The following is a 21,559-nucleotide window of genomic DNA, read 5'->3' as shown; positions in this document are numbered from 1 at the left end:
CCCCTTCTCCTCCTCCTCCTCCTCCTCTTCCTCCTCCTCCTCCTCTCCCTCTCCTTCCCCTTTCACTCCCGTTCCCCCCCTACTCCCTATGTGTGTGAGAGAGAAGGGGGAGAGAGAGGGAGATTGTACACACACATGTGGTTTTTACCCACAGGTTCAGAGCTGTGTGAACTGTGTTTATAGTTTTCTTAGAGTCTCACATTGTTCATTATATGGAACAGGTTAGAGGTCGCTTGCCATTCCTTATTCATCACACCCTATATGGGCTCAGATATAGAAGAGCATCCCCAAGGTCTGCTTTTCTTGGTTGTGCTTTTGTACCTATTTGTGTGTTTGTTTTTATTTAATGTGTGAGTGGTGTTAAATTACTTTTTTTTTTATTTATTCTCTCATATATTACAGCCTGGCTGCAGTTTCTCCCTTCCTTAATTTTGTTATTTTAAGACTTGTTTGAAAAAGCTTATAGCTAAGATACCTCAGGCTTATAGCCTAGGACCAAGAGCTGAGTACTTTCCCTTTGCTCAAAGATACCGTGAAAAATCAAAATTTTCATTTTCCATATAGACGCCCCCCAAATTATGCACATTTTCAGTGACTTATAAGAGCATTATTATGATTAATATACAAATATATCCTTGAAAAGCTCTACTGCTGAAAATGTCTCTTATTTCCTTATCTAACTAAAGATGGGATAATCAAGATTTAAATTTTTCTATAGGAATTTTTGTACAGAAGATGAACTCCTGTGGTAAACTAGGAAGTTTCTTGTCATTTTAAAGTTGGTCATAATGTCTCCTAGATTTCCCATGTTCCCATGGTACAGTGAAGGGCACCTATCACAAGACTTACTGATTTATATGCTTAGTGACTCAGGGTTCAATAAAAACTTCCAGTTCACTAAGTGTAATACCTGGGTGCATATCATATGTAATCTATAAAATAAATTAGAATACTTTTCTGGTGTTAATGAGTGTAATTGAACCTATAAAAGGTGATAGTAAATTCAAAGCAAACAGGAGGTAATTAAAAGTAATGTTTATGTGAGTAGTAAGGAAATTAAATTACATAATTTCCCTAAAGGTTTATCATAATTAATGATTGAATATAAAATATATCTAAGAAGTGAATATGTGCTCAATGAGGCTCGTGATAAAAACAGTTTGAGAGAAAGACTTTTTAAATCCTGTTTATTTAATAACTGCTTAAGAAATAAAATATTTTCTTCCTTTATTCTTTCTTTTATTCTTTTTTCTTTTATTTTATTTTATTCTCTTATTCTTTGATTCTTTATTCTCTCTCTTTCTTCCTGATTCCTCCTCTGTCATCCAGATGTCACATACCCTTTAACTGGCTCACAGATTCTAAATTCAGTAAACAGTAGGTCTTACACTCAAAGCAACTGACAATAAGGGAATGTATATGTGTAAAACACTCCATACCACAGAGGAACAGTGGTAGACCATGGGAAATAGAGATAGAAATTGCTAAAAAGGTGAAATTTTTTCTAAACTCCCTTGATAACTTTAATGTCAGAGAATTTTTTGTAAAGGAATATCTTTGATTTCTTTGACTCAAATGTCTATAATTAGACATAGGCTTCATTTGGAGGTTCTGACAGTGCCCATAAAAAATCATGACTACCTCTGAGACAGTTTCCCTACCAAACTGTGCTTCCCTACCTGCAGGTGACAAACAATAAGTTGGTCTAATTCTTCCATGCCCAGATTTTAATGTTTTACTAACCCTGTGTGTAGTATGATCCTAAAGAAATATTTCATTCCTCTGGCACATCTAAAACTATCATTTAGTAGCACAGAAATATGCATTCTTGATATTCTCTAATATTTTAGCAATGCCTAATATGAGTAAATCCCACTAGATACTAACGTAAAAAGTGAATTAATTCTAACTGTGTCAATGAGATGGATCATCAGCTTTCTTACTGAAAATTGTCATTATGGAACACACCACTGTAATTTCATACTCTTATTCATGCTTCAGATAAGCATAAATGGAAAAAATACTTCTCTCAGTGCATATTACCCAAACTATTCTATTTTCTTTGAAATTTCTCTGATAGTCTATTGTGTTCTAGCTTTTGTATTCGTAGAGCAAAGACAATTACAAAAGTGCCCCAGATTTTGCTCACGTTTGGTTCCATGACAAACTGTTTACATTGTCACTGAATTTTGTTCTGTGATCCATTTATTTGTGGTGTTCTTTTCCAATGTGCACAGGGATCACACAACAGTCACTTGGGTCTCACCTTCCTCCCATCTAAATTATTCACTTATAATAGGGTTTATTTTCTTATTTGAATGCTAAAGTAAGTTTCCATAGAGGTGTTTTTGAAAAGTAACTTAAAGATAAGATGAATTCATTTCTAAACTCAGAATATGCTTCCAATCTTTGTACAAAAAAGAAATATTTGGGAATTCCAAATAGGAGAATATACTGAGTAATGAAGAGTTTATTAAGCATCATATAGAGACATATTTTCCCCATTGGTAACTCACCATACGTAGACATTAAAGGCCTACCCTTGGCTGATACTAAAAGAATGGGTTAAAATTTTTCATTGACTCCCACTTGCAATGCAAACAAGGAAAACTGAAATCTCAACAGACCATTCTTTTTGTTTGTTTGTTTGTTTTGTTTTGTTTGGTTGGTTGTTTTTTCGAGACAGGGTTTCTCTGTATAGCCCTGGCTGTCCTGGAACTCACTCTGTAGACAAAGCAAGCCTTGAATTCAGAAATCTGCCTGCCTCTGCCTTCCAAGTGCTGGAATTGAAGGCGTAGCCACCACTGCCCAGCTCCAGACCATTCTTTCAGAGAATCCAGCTTTAGTTAATGACAATTTTGGTAACTCAGTATAAAAAGAGAAATCGTTTTGTAATATAGACATGCGCATTGGTAGCTCATTCTCTGTTAGCTAGACACACCAAGAAGCTTGCCACTTTGCTCATGCTAAGCCTTTGGATTGCAAAGCAACTGTAAAGTAAACCATGCCATTCTGCCTGATATAAACCTATAGCGAGCTCTGAGAACTTAAACTGTGACCATCGTCACTAATCAGCTGAGGCAAAAGATAATCTCATTATGGATGACATCACTGTGAATCCTCCTCCCAGATTGCAGGGCAAGAACAAAACTATATCCGGAAGATCCGGTAATGGCATTTGTATATTTATAGGTAAAATAGTCCTGCCTCAGAGTGTTATTCCCAGGGAATAATGAGTTTATACACTGGGAAAAGGCAGAATGTGATAAATGACAACTGAGTTGTTACTAAGGAAGGTCAAATAGTAAACCAAGAATGAGATTAAAAAAAATTACCATGCAGTCAAAGGGCAGAGCAAGATTTAACTTTTAGAAGCAGAAATATTTGAATAGTAGATAATTAGATGTTAGGAAGATGAGACCCAAGTGACTATTGTTTGATCCCTGTGTCTTCAGGATTTATAAACTAGCAGAAAGAAGGAAGTGTTAGGAAAGGTTGCCTTGTGAGGAGAAGGAACTTTTGGGATGAAGCGGTAGTATGAGTCTCCAGGAGAAAGTTCACTGTGTGTAGGGAGAGATGTAGCATTCATGGGGAATAGTCAGAGCTGAAGTGGCAGTTCAGAGAATGCAGAGCAGAAGTCGTAGCTCAGAGAATCATCTTCAGAAAGTGAGCATTTCAATAGATAGTAACTAGAATAACATGACAGCTCCTAGGAAAGCAACCCAAAGAAAAGAATCCAAGTTTCAATACTAACTCAGGACAAATCTCCATTTTTGTGGTAGAGCAAAATGAAATCCAAGAGATAAAACAGTGCTACTATAAACTGAGGTACAGGAACATTTCAAGAAAATAGCCATTATAAATATCGTAGTTCCTTCAAGCAAAGATACCATAATTTGGAATATTTCTTACAAAATTTTATTAGAAAAGTATTTAAGCATACTAAAGATGTATGAAAGAGCCATAAGGGAATCTGATAAATGGTAAGCTAATTCAAAATTAAACATTTAAAAAGGTGTTTGAATGCAGGTACCCTGTGTGCGAAGATAAAGCTATTCCCTGAAGCCATAGTTGATTACATGAAAGTACAGTGTCATGGGTGAACTGCCTCCCGATGAGCTGTTTTCAGGAAAGCAGCCAAGGCTCATCAAAACAATTCAGAAAATTGTCACTGCTGCTTCGTGCATGGTAAGACCTTCTAGCCAAAAAATACAATGTGCTATGACCACAGGATATAGAACATCCATCAGGAACTGAGCTAGAACTGCTTTCCTGATGCCAGCCACTACTCAGAGTGGTGCTATGGAAGCTGCTAAAACGGGAGGAGTCTTCAACCCTCTACTGCAGACCCTGTACATTCGTAATTGATGTGACATGCAAGATGTACACTGATGCTTAGTGGTCATTCTTTTAGAGTGATAACCAATCACATTATGATTGGACTGGTTGCCTATTCCTCAGGAATAGTATTGTAAATTTGGCCATCAATTTCTCCATGGATGGGAAAATTACAGGTTCTAGGGACAAATGGTTGTTCTGTTAAACTGACACGATGTGTCTACTGAATTACCTTCTACATTACTGTTTCTCCCCTGAGGTTAGTGCTACTGTCAGCTTTAATCAGATGAACTTTTATTTTGCAGTGGCCAGAGGTAACTGCAGAGACTCATAGTTGCTCAAAATGATGGCAATAGACGATTATTTATAAGGGAGACATCCATATCATCCCTTTCAGGACTCAAGGAATATCACAGAAGAAGGGGTAGTCAGGATGTGAGAGACAGAAGATAAGAGAGAGTATTGTTGAAGACAACCTTCTGCAAATAACATGACCATTGCACACTAAATCCCCAACCAGCTGAATTGCCCAAACAGGACCTGAACAATATTAGGCCTGCCACTATCCTCTCATTAACTGGGTTGGTGCTCACTGGAAACATTGTGGAAAAGTGTGTAGAAATATTCTAAAAGGTAGAGGATCATGGTATTTTCTATGAGACTCTATTGCCTACTAACTTCAGAAGCTACACCCATAAAGTCTCAATATTTACTAGACTGTACACCTATAAGGATATTTCTGACATGGGTATATATACATATATATGCATACAGTCCTATAGTCTTGGGAATACAAAAGCCAAGAGGTTGAGAGAATTGCAACATCCAAGTGTAGACCATCCCCTACAGTGAATAGTTACAAAATGCAGACAGTTGTCCAATGTTGATAAAAGGAAAGCTTATACCAGCTATTTCTATATTGATTTTTGACATTCAAGGGGAGAGGTTTGTTTCTATTATACTTGAAAATGTTCTCAAAATATATAACCAACTTTATTGACTAATAGATGTTCTGTGAGAATTTTAGTATCCTTTAAAAAATAATACATATAATGAGCTTGGGCCAATTTAGGAAATACACATATAAAACTGAAAGTGATTGAATTAAGGTATCAATGTGCTAATACCACAGTGCAACCTGAAAATAACATTCTAAAAATGGTTGTGATGCAACTCCATTAGTGTTTTGTATGTGTGTGTGTTTATATGTGTACATCTATGTTCTTCATTTTGTTCCAGTAAACAATGTAACCAAATTAAATAGATTGTTTCACAATGTTAAGAAAGCAAGATCTTATGACTCAAGAGTACAATACAAAACAGAGTCCCCATGGTCATCTGTTTTTCCTTACAAAGGAAATTAATTCAATGTACACACAGTAATGTGAATTTTGAAAGTTAAAAATTATTATCTTAAACTACACATGAAATATTTACCAGGAACATTATCTACTGTGCGCTATTATAAATAATTTAGCATTAGAATTACAGTCTATATCAAGTATACAGTTAATAAAGTTGTAAGAGGCTGAAGTATGGGTATTTATGTGTTTCTGCATTAAAAATATTTTATTAAGTTATACTGATACAGTTACAATGTTATTTATCTCTGAATTAAGAATTTGATCACTAGAAGTTTTATCTGAAGTTTTATCATTAGAATATGAACAAAACTTAGATATTGAAGAAAAATGTTTCATGAATAATAAAATTGACCATTTTCCTAAGCGAAGTACAAAGTAAATAAATCAGAATGGCTATATATTATTAAGTGAACTTATTTATTGGTTATTGTTTCAAATAGGGTCAACAGGACTAGGAAAAAATCAAAGAATTTATGTGAACAGAAAAAAGAAATGTCCCTTTTAAACCAAATGACTCAGAATATTTCAGAATATTTCCTAAACTAACTGAGGTGAATCTTGATATGATACTGTAGAAAATAATAAACTCCAGAATGTCAAGTCAAGCCCCTTAAAGAGAGTAAAGGTTGGCTTCTGAAATGAACATCTGTCTTTAGACATGATGACTAATTAAGTGCCATTAAAAAGACCAGTAGAAGAGTGTGAGTTTCTGCTGCAATTTTTATCAACTGGGTATTTGTGACTTTTAATTGGGAGCCACAGAAAAGTACCAAAGAAGGGGTGGGCATAAAATAGCTCAGGTGAATCCACTTCTCAAGATCTTTGCTGATTTCCCTTCAATTAGTCTATGAAGCCTCTCATGAAGAAGCAAGGATAATTGCTGGTATAAACTTTCGGCAGCCTCATCAGCTTCTTGCTGGTTTTGTCCACCTTGATTTTATAGATGGGGAGACTTCTTCCATCAAAGTACAGGGTCGGCTCTGCTCTCAGTGAGTCAGGCACCGGGCAAAAATCAAGGACCAAACAGACTGCACATTGATCTGTCCTCGAGGACTTCATTCCTACCTGTGGTTCACCATTATTTCCCAGCATAAATTTTATACTAGGATTCTTCAACAAGCTTAGCTCCTTTCAAATCTTTAAAATCCTCCTAAGATTCAATCTTATCCATTACAAAATGCAAAATAAACACCTCTCATATCTAGGAGCTCTACAATTTAAAAAATACCTGGGACCATACTTAGACTCATGTTTCCAGTAAACTTGGTCAGTTTATTTCCTCTGCTATTTTAGAGACCTGGGTTTTTTGTTTGTTTGTTCTATCTTTTTTTTTTTCAGTTACTATTACATAACCCTTCATTTGCCCAGTAAATTTGGTACTTAGATTACAATATGCAAAGGTGGGACCATAGACTAACCATAAAGTATGTTTTTATTAAAACTACTAGATGTTTTATTAGATGCTTACGGAACAACCACAGGAGAATAATTAAATCATTTATTGGATTATTAGCTCATTGTTCAGCCAGAGGGAGATGGAGCTGGAATAACACATTACCCTTATATTTGAGAGCTATCTTAGGAAGCAAACCATCACTTAAACAGGTAGATGATATGGCAAAATAAAGTCTTTCAGTCCATCATACAACTTTCTACCATTTATCAATAAAATCTAAATACATTGGGGCAGTTGGAGAGCTATGGTTGATTTGCCATTGGTTACATTACTGAATCATTTCTGTCTTGGGGAAGAATATATGGCTTGTGATTTCCCATATTGGGTGTATAGAAAGGAAGTGGAAAATGATGGGGTGTGGGAATGGAGAGAAGTGCCTGAAAGAGAAGAAAGGATGCGACTAAAGTATGAGTATGTGCAGACAACTTGGATGTGCACTTTTCCAGCAAAGACCATCTCATAAAAACTGTGTTTTACTTACTCTATAGAGTTTTCCATTCCTTTAATGCTATGATGTTTTCTCTATTATACTGGAACAGATTTAGCTGGAGTAAAGAAAGAAGGGGGCACCTGTGAGGCTTCAGGAGCAGAACGCCACTCTATCATGAGTCATGTCTTTACTTGCATTTCCAGTGACTAAAGAGAGCAGAGAGCAGGAGTCTGTAGTATTTATTACCATCCTTTCTTCTGACTGCCATCCCCATGTGCTATGACTCACCAACACCATGCTGCTATCTTCCTGCCTCCCATTTTCGTCTCTCCCCCACGTCTCAAGGTTGCCTGGGATGTTCCCTATGATTTCTAGTTATGTATTCTTGGTTAACTTGTAGATTACTTTTATACATGAAAGAAAATATATTTTCATAGGATGAAATCCTTAAACCCTGTCACTAGTTGAGTAGACGTAAGCATTCCCTTGTCTTCTTTGAACTTTGATTTTCTTGTCTCCAAGACAACACCAATAAAGTGTACTTTGGAAGTTTATTTTAAGGAACATAGACGAAAAGGTGAGGAAGTGTGGGAATCATATTTCTGTACAGCCAAGCAGAGATGCCAGCACCTAAGTCTTTCCTCTGGGTTGTAGCACATAGACAAAGGAGAAATAAAGCACTAATGGCCAAATGCAAACCCAGTAGCCTATGGCCGTCGGGAACAATGAGGTAGGAACGACTAGGAGACCTCTTTCTTCTCCCCCCAGGTGACTATTGACTTACCCTGCTGGAGTAAGGTCTTTCCTAGTGGCTTAATAAATACAGTCTCCACAAATTGGAGATCTCTATGTCAGTAACATACAGAGTTAAGACCTCAAGCAATGACCTTAACTACATCAATATTATCATATAACAACATCCTAACTTGTAGCTCCTTTTATTTAGGAGAATTTACTTAAGGTAGAGAGGCAAGACCCCTTGTCAGGACATCTTCTATTATGTTTTCCATTACCGAAGAGAAATAGGAATATTTGAAGAGAAAAAGCCTTTCCTTAATAAAGGTATCCTTTGAATGCTCATTAATCTTTCAGTGTAATCCGCGCTGCTCTGTTGCACTGTCAAATGCCTTAAGACAATACAAAACCTTCATGTTTGAAACCAGGCCACTGCATGTAAGGAACTCTTGTGGCTCTTGTATACAAGCAAATAAAGCTTTTCACTTTCTCTTTGTAATACTTTGTGAACATAAAACAGTAAAGAATGAAAATATAGCTTCCCATATATAGTTCACATTTCTCCTATAGTACCAAACCTCCTCCCATGTGAGATTTGCAGGAGACTTTACAACACCTTCATCATCCTCAGATGACATGAGAAAACTGATTACTTTAAAATATGTACATATCAGAATAATTTCCCCATCAAAACCAGACAGTAAGAGGCCATTTCTGTTGCTGCTTTCGAATAGGTGCAAGACAAAGGAGAATCAATTGTTCTTCAATCTTATTCAGAAAAATGAAAGAATGGAAGCTAGAGGTGGTTACAGGAAAAAATAGGGAAGAATATTAAAGTTAAAGCTAAGATTGGACCCATGATGCACTGCGGCCTCTGATCCACCCCAGGAGAGTCTGTGCAATGCATTTCTACTGCAGTCTAGTTTGGCATTTCTCAACATAGAAAGTATTGTACTTGTGAGCAACTTCTGCAAGAAAAAGCCTAGCAGGAGGCTGCACCTGGCCATCATATATTATGTACCTAATGAGAAAATGAAATGTTTAATAACTACACTGTGGAAATAAAGCTTAGAACAGTAAATGCCTGCTGAGGCTCTTCATCTTCCCCGGATGCACACTGCTGGCCCATCGCAAAGCTCCAATATCATTTGTATTTCCCTGCTTAGTGGGTCCTGCTGAGGAAACAACATTAAAACCAAAGCGATGCTCACTTAATTAGTTGTATAACCATGTAAAAGCATTTATTTAAAATAGCAGCTTCTGGTGTTGCACCAAGGGTCTCCTGAAGTGCTTCTCCAGCATGCACCCTAGGCACAGAAAAATGTGTAGTGGCGTCAACTGAAGCATTTGTAAATTGAAACATTTCAATTAACCATAGATCATTTAGACTCATAGAAATTTAATACTGCAGTATTTTATTTAACTTGTAGTGTGAAGAATAAAAAGCAAAAATGAGCATAAGTGTTGTTGTAGGTATTTAATAATGATTTTAGAAAAGAGTATTTTGGGGACTGGTGGAATGGCTCAGTGGTTAAGAGCACTGACTGCTCTTCTGAAGGTCCTGAGTTCAAATCCCAGCAATCACATGGTGGCTCGCAACCATCCGTAATGAGATCAGATGCCCTCTTCTGGAGTGTCTGAAGACAGCTACAGTGTACTTAAATGTAATAAATAAATAAATCTTTTAAAAAAAGAGAGTATTTTATCTATAAAGCACCAATTATAAGGGCAAATTGTTATCACTTATGTTAAGTTTTATAAGTTGATGAGAAATGCATATTGGAATATATTTTTATCAATGTGTTATCCAATGTTTTCTAATTTGATTTTTATTATGTTTTCTAACTCTGTTTTACTTTTGTATTTTGTTTACTGAGCCAGAGTACAGTGCTTGGTCCAGAATGGCTTTGAATATTCAGTAGTCTTTCTGCCTTAGTCTCTCCAGTACTAGGATTAGAGATCCTTGTCTACACGCACGCTTGCCTCATTCTTCCTAAATCTCAAGGAAAGGCAAAGCATTGAATAGAAAGTTTAATTGGGAGGGTTGCGAAGGAACTCAGGGAGAGTTAAAAATGGGAGAGTGAATAGTCAATTTAAACAAAATAAAATGCATTCACCAACAAATGAAATAAAAATAAAATAAACTCTTAGAACACAAAATTATTAAAAAGGCAGAAAGAAATAAAATGAAATACCGGCAAGATAGCTGTATTAGATTTTCATATCATTTTTATAGGTTATAATCTAAAGAACGAATTACTTGGTTTTGATAGATATAGGAAATTCAAGAGTCAAAGAAATTAAGCTATCAGGATAATTAATGTTATTATAGCATAGATACCTGTCCCTCAAAAGCCTATTTTAACATCTTCTTGGTTTGACTGTATCACTACTGGGAAGTGATGGACACATGAGAAGCAGGACCTCCTCAAAGAAAGATAGGTCAGTCTAGGGCATATCCTGGCAAAATATACTGAGCCCATTGGCTCCTACCTGTCTCTATCCCACACTTTGCATCCTGTGTGTCATGTGATAAGCCATGATACACTGTCACCCACTCTGCCATGATATACTGTGACCATACAATAGAGGCTATTTAAAACATGAGGCAAATAAAGTTCCTTGCCCTTGAAGTTGACTTTCCTAGGCAATTTGTTATAGTAGCATAAGCTATGAAATCTTCTCAGTGAGTGTGAGCATTTGTCAGGACTTCATTTTATAGATTACATTCATTGACTTGGGAAAATATTACAGCAAATCCAAAATGCTTCATTTTGCTCATAAGCTAGTTGTTTCTGGTTGGGAATCCCCCCATTTCTCCTTACTTAAATGCAAGCACATGAGTTCTCCAATTTCTCCAGTTCTTCTCACTTGCCCTCACTACATGTATGTTTATTTTTCCCACCCAAAGCAAGATGCCTCTTCTTGCTTGCATTCTGAAAGTCATTCCTTATATTTAGAACAGAGCTTAGAGCATGTTGACTATAAGCTTAGGATTATATTACATTAGCAGCTCAAATCAATGGAAGGATTTATTTTGATATTTATCTTTTATTTTGCTCTGATACATTGCTCTGATTTAACTCATACCAGTTTCATTGAAATTGCGCATGCATACTCCAATTATCAAGGTAACGGCTAGCCTCTAACACAAAGAATTAACCATGAAGTCACCTCTGTAAGCTACAGCCAAGATCTGCCAACTTCCAAAACGTAGTAAGAGCTTTGTCATCTCCAAATGTTGAGAAACAAGAGCTCCACATACAGATGAAAGGGTTTATTTTCTACTCATTACTGTTTCTGACAATGCTTTAAATATGTAGGCCATATCCTTCTTTGGTTTGTCAAAATGTCCATTGTGGTCTGTGTCTGGGCCAAGTGTTTCCAGATTCTCAGCCTCTTCAGAGATTAGTCTAAGGTCTTACATGAACTTCGGTAGCATAGTTTATTCAAAGGAAAGAAATAAGATATACTAGAAATTCACTTTCCAGATTAACAATCAGCCACATGAGCAAGAGTGCTCAAGGAATCCTGAGTAGTCTTTGGGTCTTTCTCTTATGGTGCTTAAGAAAAAGACAGGTTAGTTTCTAACACCACATGTTTACATTAAATTAACCTAGATCCAGTAGGGTTGTACAGTAGGTGGATATATCATCATATTTGTTGATCTGCATCTTAGTTCTGTACATCAGTGTTAGTGGAATGGCTATCATACATAACACTTAGGTGGATGTGATCCTTAATGGTGGCTTTCCATGTTACTCTCCTGTATAGAAATGCTTGTCCTATATATATGTTCTATACTTTCTTGTACTGAAATGTATGTAATGTCCACATAGATGAGACCATATTTGTATCCCTCTCTGACAGGCTTGGTCCCTAGCAAGTCTATCTGCCAATTTCTCAGGTATTTCTCAGGGGGATTTGTGTATATGTCCCATCAAGGAATCCATTTATCTGTGTCATAATAGGAAATTGGAGCTATGTCTCAGCAGCATGCAAAATACTAACAATTAACAGAAATGCCAACAGCTTAAATATTCTCCAACCTCTATTGATTATCCTGTGACCAGACATTATTTGTGTCCAGTAGGAAGCTCACAAGGCTAGCTGCAAGGCAATGGTCCATACTTTGATAAGAACATCTGCTTCCTGATTTCCAGGGAGATGAATGGGCTGTGGTCTGACACATGGAAAACCACCAGAAGTTCTAATTCAAATTGAAATCTATTATATATTACTTTACACATTTGTTGTCCCCACAGGGTCTAACCCAACACTTGCAAACCTCCTTTTGCCTGAGCCATCTATGAAGTGAAGCTTCTAAATTCATCCTATCAAGACAGATTACCAAGTCTAATGGGCAATTACAATCCACAGTGCTCTTAACTCAACGCATTGGCAACTATTTCCAGCCACATGACATCTGTGTGCATTTGTATTACTCTAGCTTACAATTTTGGTATACCTATCAGTACCATCTGTGTATATATACCTTCTGCTATTTTATCTGGCATACCTATTGTTTAAATTACTGGGAGATGCTCAGTGGGTTTAAAGCACTCTGATCCTAAGACAGCTTGCCGGGCATTGGTGATGAGGCTTGAAGACGTCACACATCATTGCAGGAAGTGTGCATGCCATCATTGTAGGCTTTTATTGTATACTACACCGGAAAGAGGTTTGGCCAGAAAGCCTTCAATCTAGACACATGTTAGTTAAGCTGTTTTTATAGTTACAGTGGTAGAATGAGTTAAGGATTCCACTTGTTGCACTGTTTTACATACTACTCAGAGTTGCTGTTCTGGTGTTGTGCATGGAGCTTCTGCTCCTTTCCTTGACTGAGACCAAAATCTTATTGGGATTGGTTGTTCTTTCCATAACCCCTAGCTATAGCCTCCTGGGCCCCTGAAAACTTGATACAGGAAGGGACATTGTAGTAGTGGAGCACATTGTTGTTTAACATGCCTTATCGGGATCTTAGCCTGCTCAAAACCTACTTGAGGCTTTCTGTCCCAACCTCAAAGAAAACTTTTCTCTATTAGGTTATACAGCAGATAGATAGCTTGATCGAGATAGGGTATGAAAATTCTCGAATGTCCTAAGAGCCCTTAAAATGTCTATAGGGCTTTTCCATCTACAGGACAGGTTATCATTAGATTTTGATAATAACATTTTCAGGAAAAAGACACATATAACTGAGTTATAAAACTTAAATGTATTATAGCAGTGCCAGGTCCTTCCTACTTGTGTGGATTATTCTCTCCACCCCCACCCCCCAGATGAGCCTGTATATTCTTCAGATACATTTCTAGATCTGCAAAAAGACTCAGAGGTTAGCATTACATCACTTATGTAATGAGAGATGATTTAAAGAGGGTGAACAGGATAACAAAGCAAGATCCTGGGCTGCCATTCCAAAAACAAATAGTAGGTCTATAAATGGAACCTTTCAGGAGTACTCTGAAGGTTCACTGGCGACCATTTCACACAAATAACCTGGCAGCCATGCAGAGAAAGTCATGCAGTGTTTACAAAGTATATACCAACACCTTGTCTACAAAGGAAATCCAGGAAATCTTAACATGGAGGAGTGAACTCAGGTTAAACAGAAACAGGACATCTGCAGTTGAGAGGCAGCAGAAACGCTCTCTGTGAAATGTCTTTAGTTTAGGCAAAGTCCCCAGGCTCCCCTCACTAACATAAATGCCAGATTGCAATCACGTTTCACTTCAAAATGGTACATGCCCCAAGACTAGTTATTTTATATAAAGATGTATGTTTGGTTCCAGTGCAGTGGAAGATGGAGTCGGAATGTTGCCCTTGGGGAAGGCGATGGGTAACTCGTAAGATGCACAGTAAAGAATTAGTTCTGACATGCAGCCCCATAGATGACTAGGGATACAAACTAGACAATCAAATCAGAAAGTAGTTGCTCAGCGAGCTTCAGATACTTTCACGAAAGGTAAAACATGGCTTGGCCAGCTTTCAGTGAGTCAGGCTTCTAGTGTCCAACTTAAGATATCTGAGGTGCAAGGCAAAACATTCCAAAGCTGCACACACAGAGACAGAACACAGACACAGAATTAACACACACTCAGGAGAATGGGGTCAGCTTCCCAAAACAAAAGCTTTCATAGGAATCTCTAATTTACAGTATCTCCGGTTACTAAAAAGTAGGTTTTTTTTTTTTTGCTTTGTTTGTTTGTTGTTTTTTAATTATTTGTGAGTTTCACAGCATACACCCCAGTCCCACTCATCCCTCCCACTATATAAGCCTTTCTGCACCTGCCATCTCCTCCCCAATAGAAAACAAAACAAAACTCCTCTGGTTTTCCTGTTGTTGCCCTGTGTTGTGGAGATCACAGCAGGATGGGCCCTTTCATAGTTCACAGATGATGTAGATTTTGGGGTCAGCCAACTCAAAGCCATGGATCTCCACCTGGGTGATAACTGAGCTATTCATCCTGCCTACTTTACCGCATCCTAGCCACCAGGGAAGAGCTCTCTAGCACTGCTTTGACTAGTCCATCAGATGCCACCATTGGCAGGAGGCAGAGCCAGCTCTTCTGCTCTCACATCCTTGGGGCTGGCTCCCCTATGCCTTCACCATCAAGGTCAGCTCCACAGTGTTTCCCTGGCAAGGTGGATGACTTCCTGTGCTCATGCACTTGAGGACAGATCACTTGAGTCCCCTCCACCAGGGCCAGCTCTACCATGCTTCCCAGGAGAGGTGGAGGGCCGGCCCTGGCTTGCTTGAGTGCTGTAACCTCTGGTTTCTCTTCAGACCATATAAATTATTTGCCTTTTTCTTAAGAGTAGTTTTGGTGTCGATATTGTCTAATTTGCTGTTAGTAATTTCCTCCTAGGAAACTGCCCTTATATGTATATCTTTAACACTTCATTATCACATGGAAAGAAAAAGCATGCAGAGTCAATTGATTGTACCTGTCAAAGTCTGTCAGTAGGCTGGCAAAATGCTTGAATTCTTTGATTGTGTGAATTTTGTGAAGATTGGTTTTACCCCAGTGTCTTGGTTTCTAAGGACTTCAGGTTCCTTTTAGCAAAACCAAAAAGAATGTCACTGGATGGAATCCAGACCCTAAGATGTCCCAGAGTTCTGAACATTTGTGAAACTGTGGTAGTTTCTCAAAAAAGGAAGGCTGTTGAGATTTACACACTTCCTATGGTGTAGATCCAAGTTTTCTTGTACAATGAACACTTCGTATTGTTATTGCATAAGATTTAGCACATTCTGGAAGAATGAATAATTGTCACCTCATCACTAGACAAAAATCACTTATCATAATGATCTTACTTTTTTAATGAGTATGAATTAAAGTAGTCTCTAGGCACACCTGTGTTGTAGTATAATATATTAATATGGCAAATGGCACCTAATACATCAAGCATCTGGCCATGTGTTAGGTAGAAAATGTTTCTAAGAATGTTTCTACAGCAATAATGGTAAGCCATGCCTAAGCATCACATTTTCTCTACATACAAAGCTTACAGGAATGTACTAAGATAAATATTAAAGTTGATATGAATAATGATGATCTGGTAAATTCTAATAAAAATATTTATTATGTATGTTTCTTCTTGCAAAATATGAACTACTACAATGTCCTCCATTTTAAGCTAAGCCCTTTCGTTTCTCTGATAGAAAGATTTACATTTTCTTTGTAAGTACCTACATTAAAGAGAATTGATTTTCAATGTGTACTGGCCATATTGTATGTATCTAATAAAGGTCACAGACTTAAAGCTTCTTTAAAACACATGGAAAACCTTAAAAATAGGAGGAAACCTCTTGTTCTTATTACCTAGGAAGCCTAGATTACAAACAGACAAATAGGTACAACTAAGTACATAGAAAGAAGAGTCATCAGGATGCATGAGATGTACTAAGGTATCAATAATAAAAGGTGCCCTAATGGTGAGGGTACTGCTTTTGTGGGAATAAGAGCTAAACTCAAATTTACCCAAAACCTGGAAACATTTCTAGGAGGATAAGTGAACACAGTTCAGAGAATGTAGCTCAAAGCAGGAATTCAACAGATGCATCCAGTCTCAAGCTCAACAGCAGTTTGCTTTTGAACTATTGGTTTGGCTGGGCTTTTGTTTGTTCTGTTTTTTGTTTGTCTATTTCATGATTGGATGGCAGAATCCTTAGGTCTTCTGTGTATGAACCTGGAGGGGGGAGGGGAGAGGGGACATGTTGCTTGAGACAGAACCATAATATCTATCTATCTGTCTATCTATCTGTCTGTCTGTCTATCTATCTACCTATCTATCTCTCTATCTATCTCTCTATCTATCTATCTGTCTATCTATCTGTCTATCTGTCTATCTATCTATCTATCTATCTATCTATCTATCTATCTCTAGAGAGAGAGAGAGAGAGAGAGAGGTTAGCTCTGAATACACAAATCGCTCTTACTTCAGTATCCAGTAGTGCATACTACCTACCATACCATGATTATTTTGTGATGTTTTAACTATAAAAATTCTTCTGTCTAATATGTATTTCCATTTAAATATTTTAGTAGTATTCATACTTTATCTATCTATCTGGCTGTCATTATACTCATATCAGTGCTATGAATTGAACCCAGTGCCCTAGGCAATTAATCAAACCCTGACAAATGTCTCCAGCCAAATAATGTAAAATATTGATACAAATTAAGTGTGAGTATCACATGAAGATTCAGTTGACAATTCAGGTATAGCAGGCTTTTTAATGACTCTATTTTTAAGAAAGATCATGCCAGGAATACCATATGTGTAGTCACAGGCTAAGAGTAAAGATAGAGGTAATTACAATATGCATATGGTTTGTTCACATCTTGTGAAGACAAGCTAACACTACAAATTCTGACTAAATGGAGATTTGGCTATCATTTGATTGAAGAATAATGATAGTAAAACTTAATCATAGATGATAAACCCAAAATGACTGTGTCAATTATTTAAAATTTTCACAGTAGATTTGTTTTATCCCAGCAACTTACCTCTTCTTATTAATGACTAATTCAAGTTGTAACTTTTACAAGTTTATTGTTGTTGTTATGTGAGTGTGTGTGGTATGTATATACAAGTGCAAGCACACCTGCCATAAATGCATGATTGTGGAGGTAAGAGACAATTTTCTGAAGTTGGTTCTCTAACAGACACACACACACACCACATTCTTACACACACGCACATGCACATACATGCACATATATACACATGTGCATATATGCACACGTATACCCACACTCACCCAAATCATAGGTTCTGGGGATGGACCTCAAGTAGTCAGACTTGCAGTGTAGGCATTTTTCCTTGCTGAGCCATCTCATCAGCCCTCGAGTTGTGTGTTTTTATAGGATGTCCCCACTTAAGATTATATATGTTTGCATGGTATGCTATAACAGAAGAAATATGTTATGAAGATTATGACAACTTTATATTTATATTTAAGGAACATTTTAATAACAATAGGTGAAGTCAATGCTAGAGTTCACTGACATTACAACTCATGACATTCATCAACAACAGAAAACATTGGATCCTCAAGCTAAATATGTTTTGAACTCCATTAATGTCCACTTACACAGTTCCTGAAAATTCTTGTCTGGATAAGATAAAGCAATATATGAGTTAGGAGACCTTCATTTATTCAAGGCAATCAGATATAATTTGGGAGAACTGTTTGCTCAAATGTGGACGTTTGAGGTTACTTGATTTTGCTCCAGTCTTTACAACCTCACATGTAAACTCAGAAAATAATACTTAGGATTATTTTAATGTTATTTATCAATAACTCCCTTATAGGATGTGTGTGCACATGTGTGCATGAACGTGTGTGTGTGTGTGTGTGTGTGTGTGTGTGTGTGCACGTGCACATGCACACGAACGTGTATGTCGAGGCCAGAAGAGAATGTAAGATATCATTCACACATTAGACATCATCTACCTGTTCTGTTTTAAAAGAGGATTTCTCACTGGCCTGAAGCTTGCTTACTGAGTCAACTAGGCTAACTGGGCAGTGGGCCACACACTGACTCTGCCTCACCAGCACTGGAATTCCAGTGCATGCTTTATCAACTATACCTTTTGCATGTGTTCCTGGGCAGAGGAAAATGGGATTCATATTAAAAATAGAAAATTATTGACTTTTTAGACTATTTACATTGTTTCATATAAACAAATGATCCTTTTTTTCTTACCACAGATGACTTAATACAATTAGTATATTAACTCAGGTATGTTTATTGAAACAAAGAGTCTGATTCAAAAACTATAATACCCCACGTAGATCATCAAATAAAAAACCAGTGTCAATACTTTTGAAAGAATATAACAGAGGCAAGTTTTTATTCCTTCTTTTTCAATTTTTATACAAGTTTTCTTTTTGGTTTTTGAGAGTATAAGTACATCATTTTCTCCTTTCTCCTTCCTCCCTCCAACCCCTCCCATGTACCCCCTTTGATGGATATATATGTGTTTGTGTGTGAGTGTGTGTGTGTGGGTGCATATGTGTCAGCACATGCATGTAGACGTGTGTTCTAAATATATACATATAACCTGCTCAGTCTTATTTGTCTCTTATGTGTATATATTTTCAGGGCTAACTATTTACTGTTGGATAAGCAATTGGTGTGCTCTTCCCCACATAAGGAGTGAGAGAGGACATTTCTCCCACTCTCAACACTTCCTAGTTGGCCCTTGTTCTTCATCTGAGACGGAGGCCCCATGAGCTTGGTCTCTTCCGCATTATCATGGCAATTGCTGTTGTCCTTGCTTAAGGATTAGGTTGGCTGGCAGCCATGTTGCTGAACCTTCACAGGTGTAGCTTCCCTGACACTCTCTAAGTTTCCTGTTAGAGCTCTTGGTTTCAGTACTCAGTAGACATGACTCTTCAGTCCTGTGAGATGTACTGGCCAAGTCAATAAATCTTTATAAATATTTATTGCAAGTTAACCATATTGAAGCTAGTAAATATTGCTATATAATAAGCAGAGTTTTAAAAGCACATTTCAAAACAATTAATTTAGGTAAAAAAAAAAGCAATTAATTCTTTTTTGTAGTACAGAAAAAAATGTCATCCAATAGACTTCATTTTTTTGCATGTTTTGATGAATATTAAGATAGGTTTCTGACAGTTTATTCTAATCATGACAAAATTGATTCATTTTTGTTCAAAAGATAATTAATAATAATAAAATACTCTCAGTTTACCCATATAAAACTTTGTTTTACTGAAATATCTAATATTTCCTTACAGAGCAAGCATTTCTTATAAGCTCATGTGTCTTGAAGCTTATTTGTGAGTTATTGTAGTAGCCTTTGCAGCCTGAACCAAAGGCTTAGCAGGCAATGAGCTCACATGAAACTCTGTAGGTTGTGATGATAAGTCAGGAGCTCCCTGCCTGATTTGGAACCTACTTGAAATTAGTTATGACTCACAGAGCTTCATCCAGCAAGGCCTTCTCACAATCTGTCTTTCATTCAGGAGAAATAAAATGGCTCCATTCCGAGTGTCAGAATCAATCACTGCACATAGAATGAACGACATGCTAAAGTCAATGGCAGCCTGCTGGATTTGGTCTACATGACAGAGATTGTTTCTTGAATGTTTTATGCATTACTTTCATCATCCTGTGTTTTCTATTCCAGGACCCACCCTTCCCAAGACTCATGTTAAAACAGCTTCCCTTGGGCTAGCCGGAAAGGCCAGGTCCCCCTTGCTTCCTGTATCTGTGCCAACAGCCCCTGAAGTATCCGAGGAGAGTCACAAGCCAACAGAGGATCCAGCCAGTGTAAGAATCTTTGATCAGTTAAGCTGTTCAATGGGATTTAAGGCAGCCAGTGTGTGTCATTTTATCAGGACATTGTTTTTACACATTGCTTATGCTTGAATGTGAACAGAAAACATAAAAAGGATATATACCTAGAGTTTAGTTAAATTAAAGATGTATTTATACTTAAGGGAAGCCTTATATACAAGAATACCAACTAATCTATGAGATTGTACAATCATATACATGTCTTTATATACATGTGTGTACATCCATAAATGTGTGTGCACATAAGATTCTATACACAAATACACTCTGTGATCACTATGAAATATCTTGAAATCCTGTAAACAAAATTGTGTGTTCATTATTTAACTAATGTTTAACTGAAAGCTATATTCCAAGGGATTTTTCTGAGGTTGCTATTGCTTCTAAAACCACAAAATAACATGTGCACACCCACATGCTCATACACATTTCAGAAGAAAATACAAAATGAAGAAATGATATCCGTGTTTGAGAAGAGAAAAGTGGCAATGATGGGAGATGCTAGGAATTATTCAAGCTGAAAGGGAGTTGAGCAAAAGAAATCAAGTGGTAGAGAAAGTTCTAACTGAAAGGAAGGCTACCCGGAAATATTACATGGAAACCTCCAATCTTCCAACCCAACGTAGAAAATCCAGAGGATAACATAACACAGTCATAGGAGGCTCAGTTGTTCAGGTGTTGAGCAGATAATGGGGACCAGAGGACTGAGGAATGGAGAAGGTAAGGCAGGGGTTAGACAAAAGTAAAGTTATAGGAACAAGTATTTGGAAATAACTCTGGTGTATAAGCTAACTAAAACTATATTTTGATACTAAAAAGAAAGGTTCATTAGTTAAGGAAGGGATATTGCCTGTTCTAAGGGGGAAGACAAGACATTAATGATAAAGTGGGAAATAGAAATTTTGAGAGGGGAATAAAATGTTGCTATCGAAAGTGCACTATGACATACTGAAATGAGGCTGCCTCTAGGCAGAGTTTGAGAATGTTGCTCTGCTTCTAAGGAGTGTTCAAGCATCTTCTCTCCTGTGAGTTCCTAAGCCAGGAGCAGCCGCCCTGGAGGCTCGGGCCCCATGAGTCACAGGGGAGACACAGGGCTGCAGGGACAGGATCCTCTCAGCTTCCAACTGACAGAAGTGGATCAGCGACCTTAGCTGCCCCTTCCCTGCAAGTGGAGGGCCTGCCTCCAGGGACGGCCTTGACCCAGAGTCATCAGTGAGAGCTGCCATCTTCTCTCCTGTGAGTTTCTAAGCCGGGAGCAGCCAGCTGGGAGGCACAGGCCCCACTAGTCTCAGGGGCATTGCAGGGCGTCAGGGACAGAACAAGCTCTGGTTAGAGTCACTAAGAGCATCTAACACCAAAAATCAAGAGATGGTGAAAGGCAAACGCAAGAATCCTACCA

General features: G+C 37.5%; 1 protein-coding gene across 2 annotated transcripts in view; it reads left to right on the top strand.

The window, feature by feature from the left end:
* The window catches only part of Dcc (DCC netrin 1 receptor), a 1,081,061-nt gene that overhangs the window by 1,044,038 nt on the left and 15,464 nt on the right, over positions 1-21,559 (top strand). For both annotated transcript variants that reach the window (XM_031365997.1, XM_031365996.1), the window contains exon 28: positions 19,991-20,133. In XM_031365997.1, coding sequence (XP_031221857.1) covers positions 19,991-20,133 — 143 coding nt within the window. The remainder of the gene's footprint in view (positions 1-19,990; positions 20,134-21,559) is intronic.

Source organism: Mastomys coucha, unplaced genomic scaffold, assembly GCF_008632895.1.
Source record: "Mastomys coucha isolate ucsf_1 unplaced genomic scaffold, UCSF_Mcou_1 pScaffold13, whole genome shotgun sequence".
NCBI lineage: Eukaryota > Metazoa > Chordata > Mammalia > Rodentia > Muridae > Mastomys > Mastomys coucha.
Note: the sequence above shows the minus strand (reverse complement) of the source record. Positions and strands in the feature narration are given on the sequence as shown.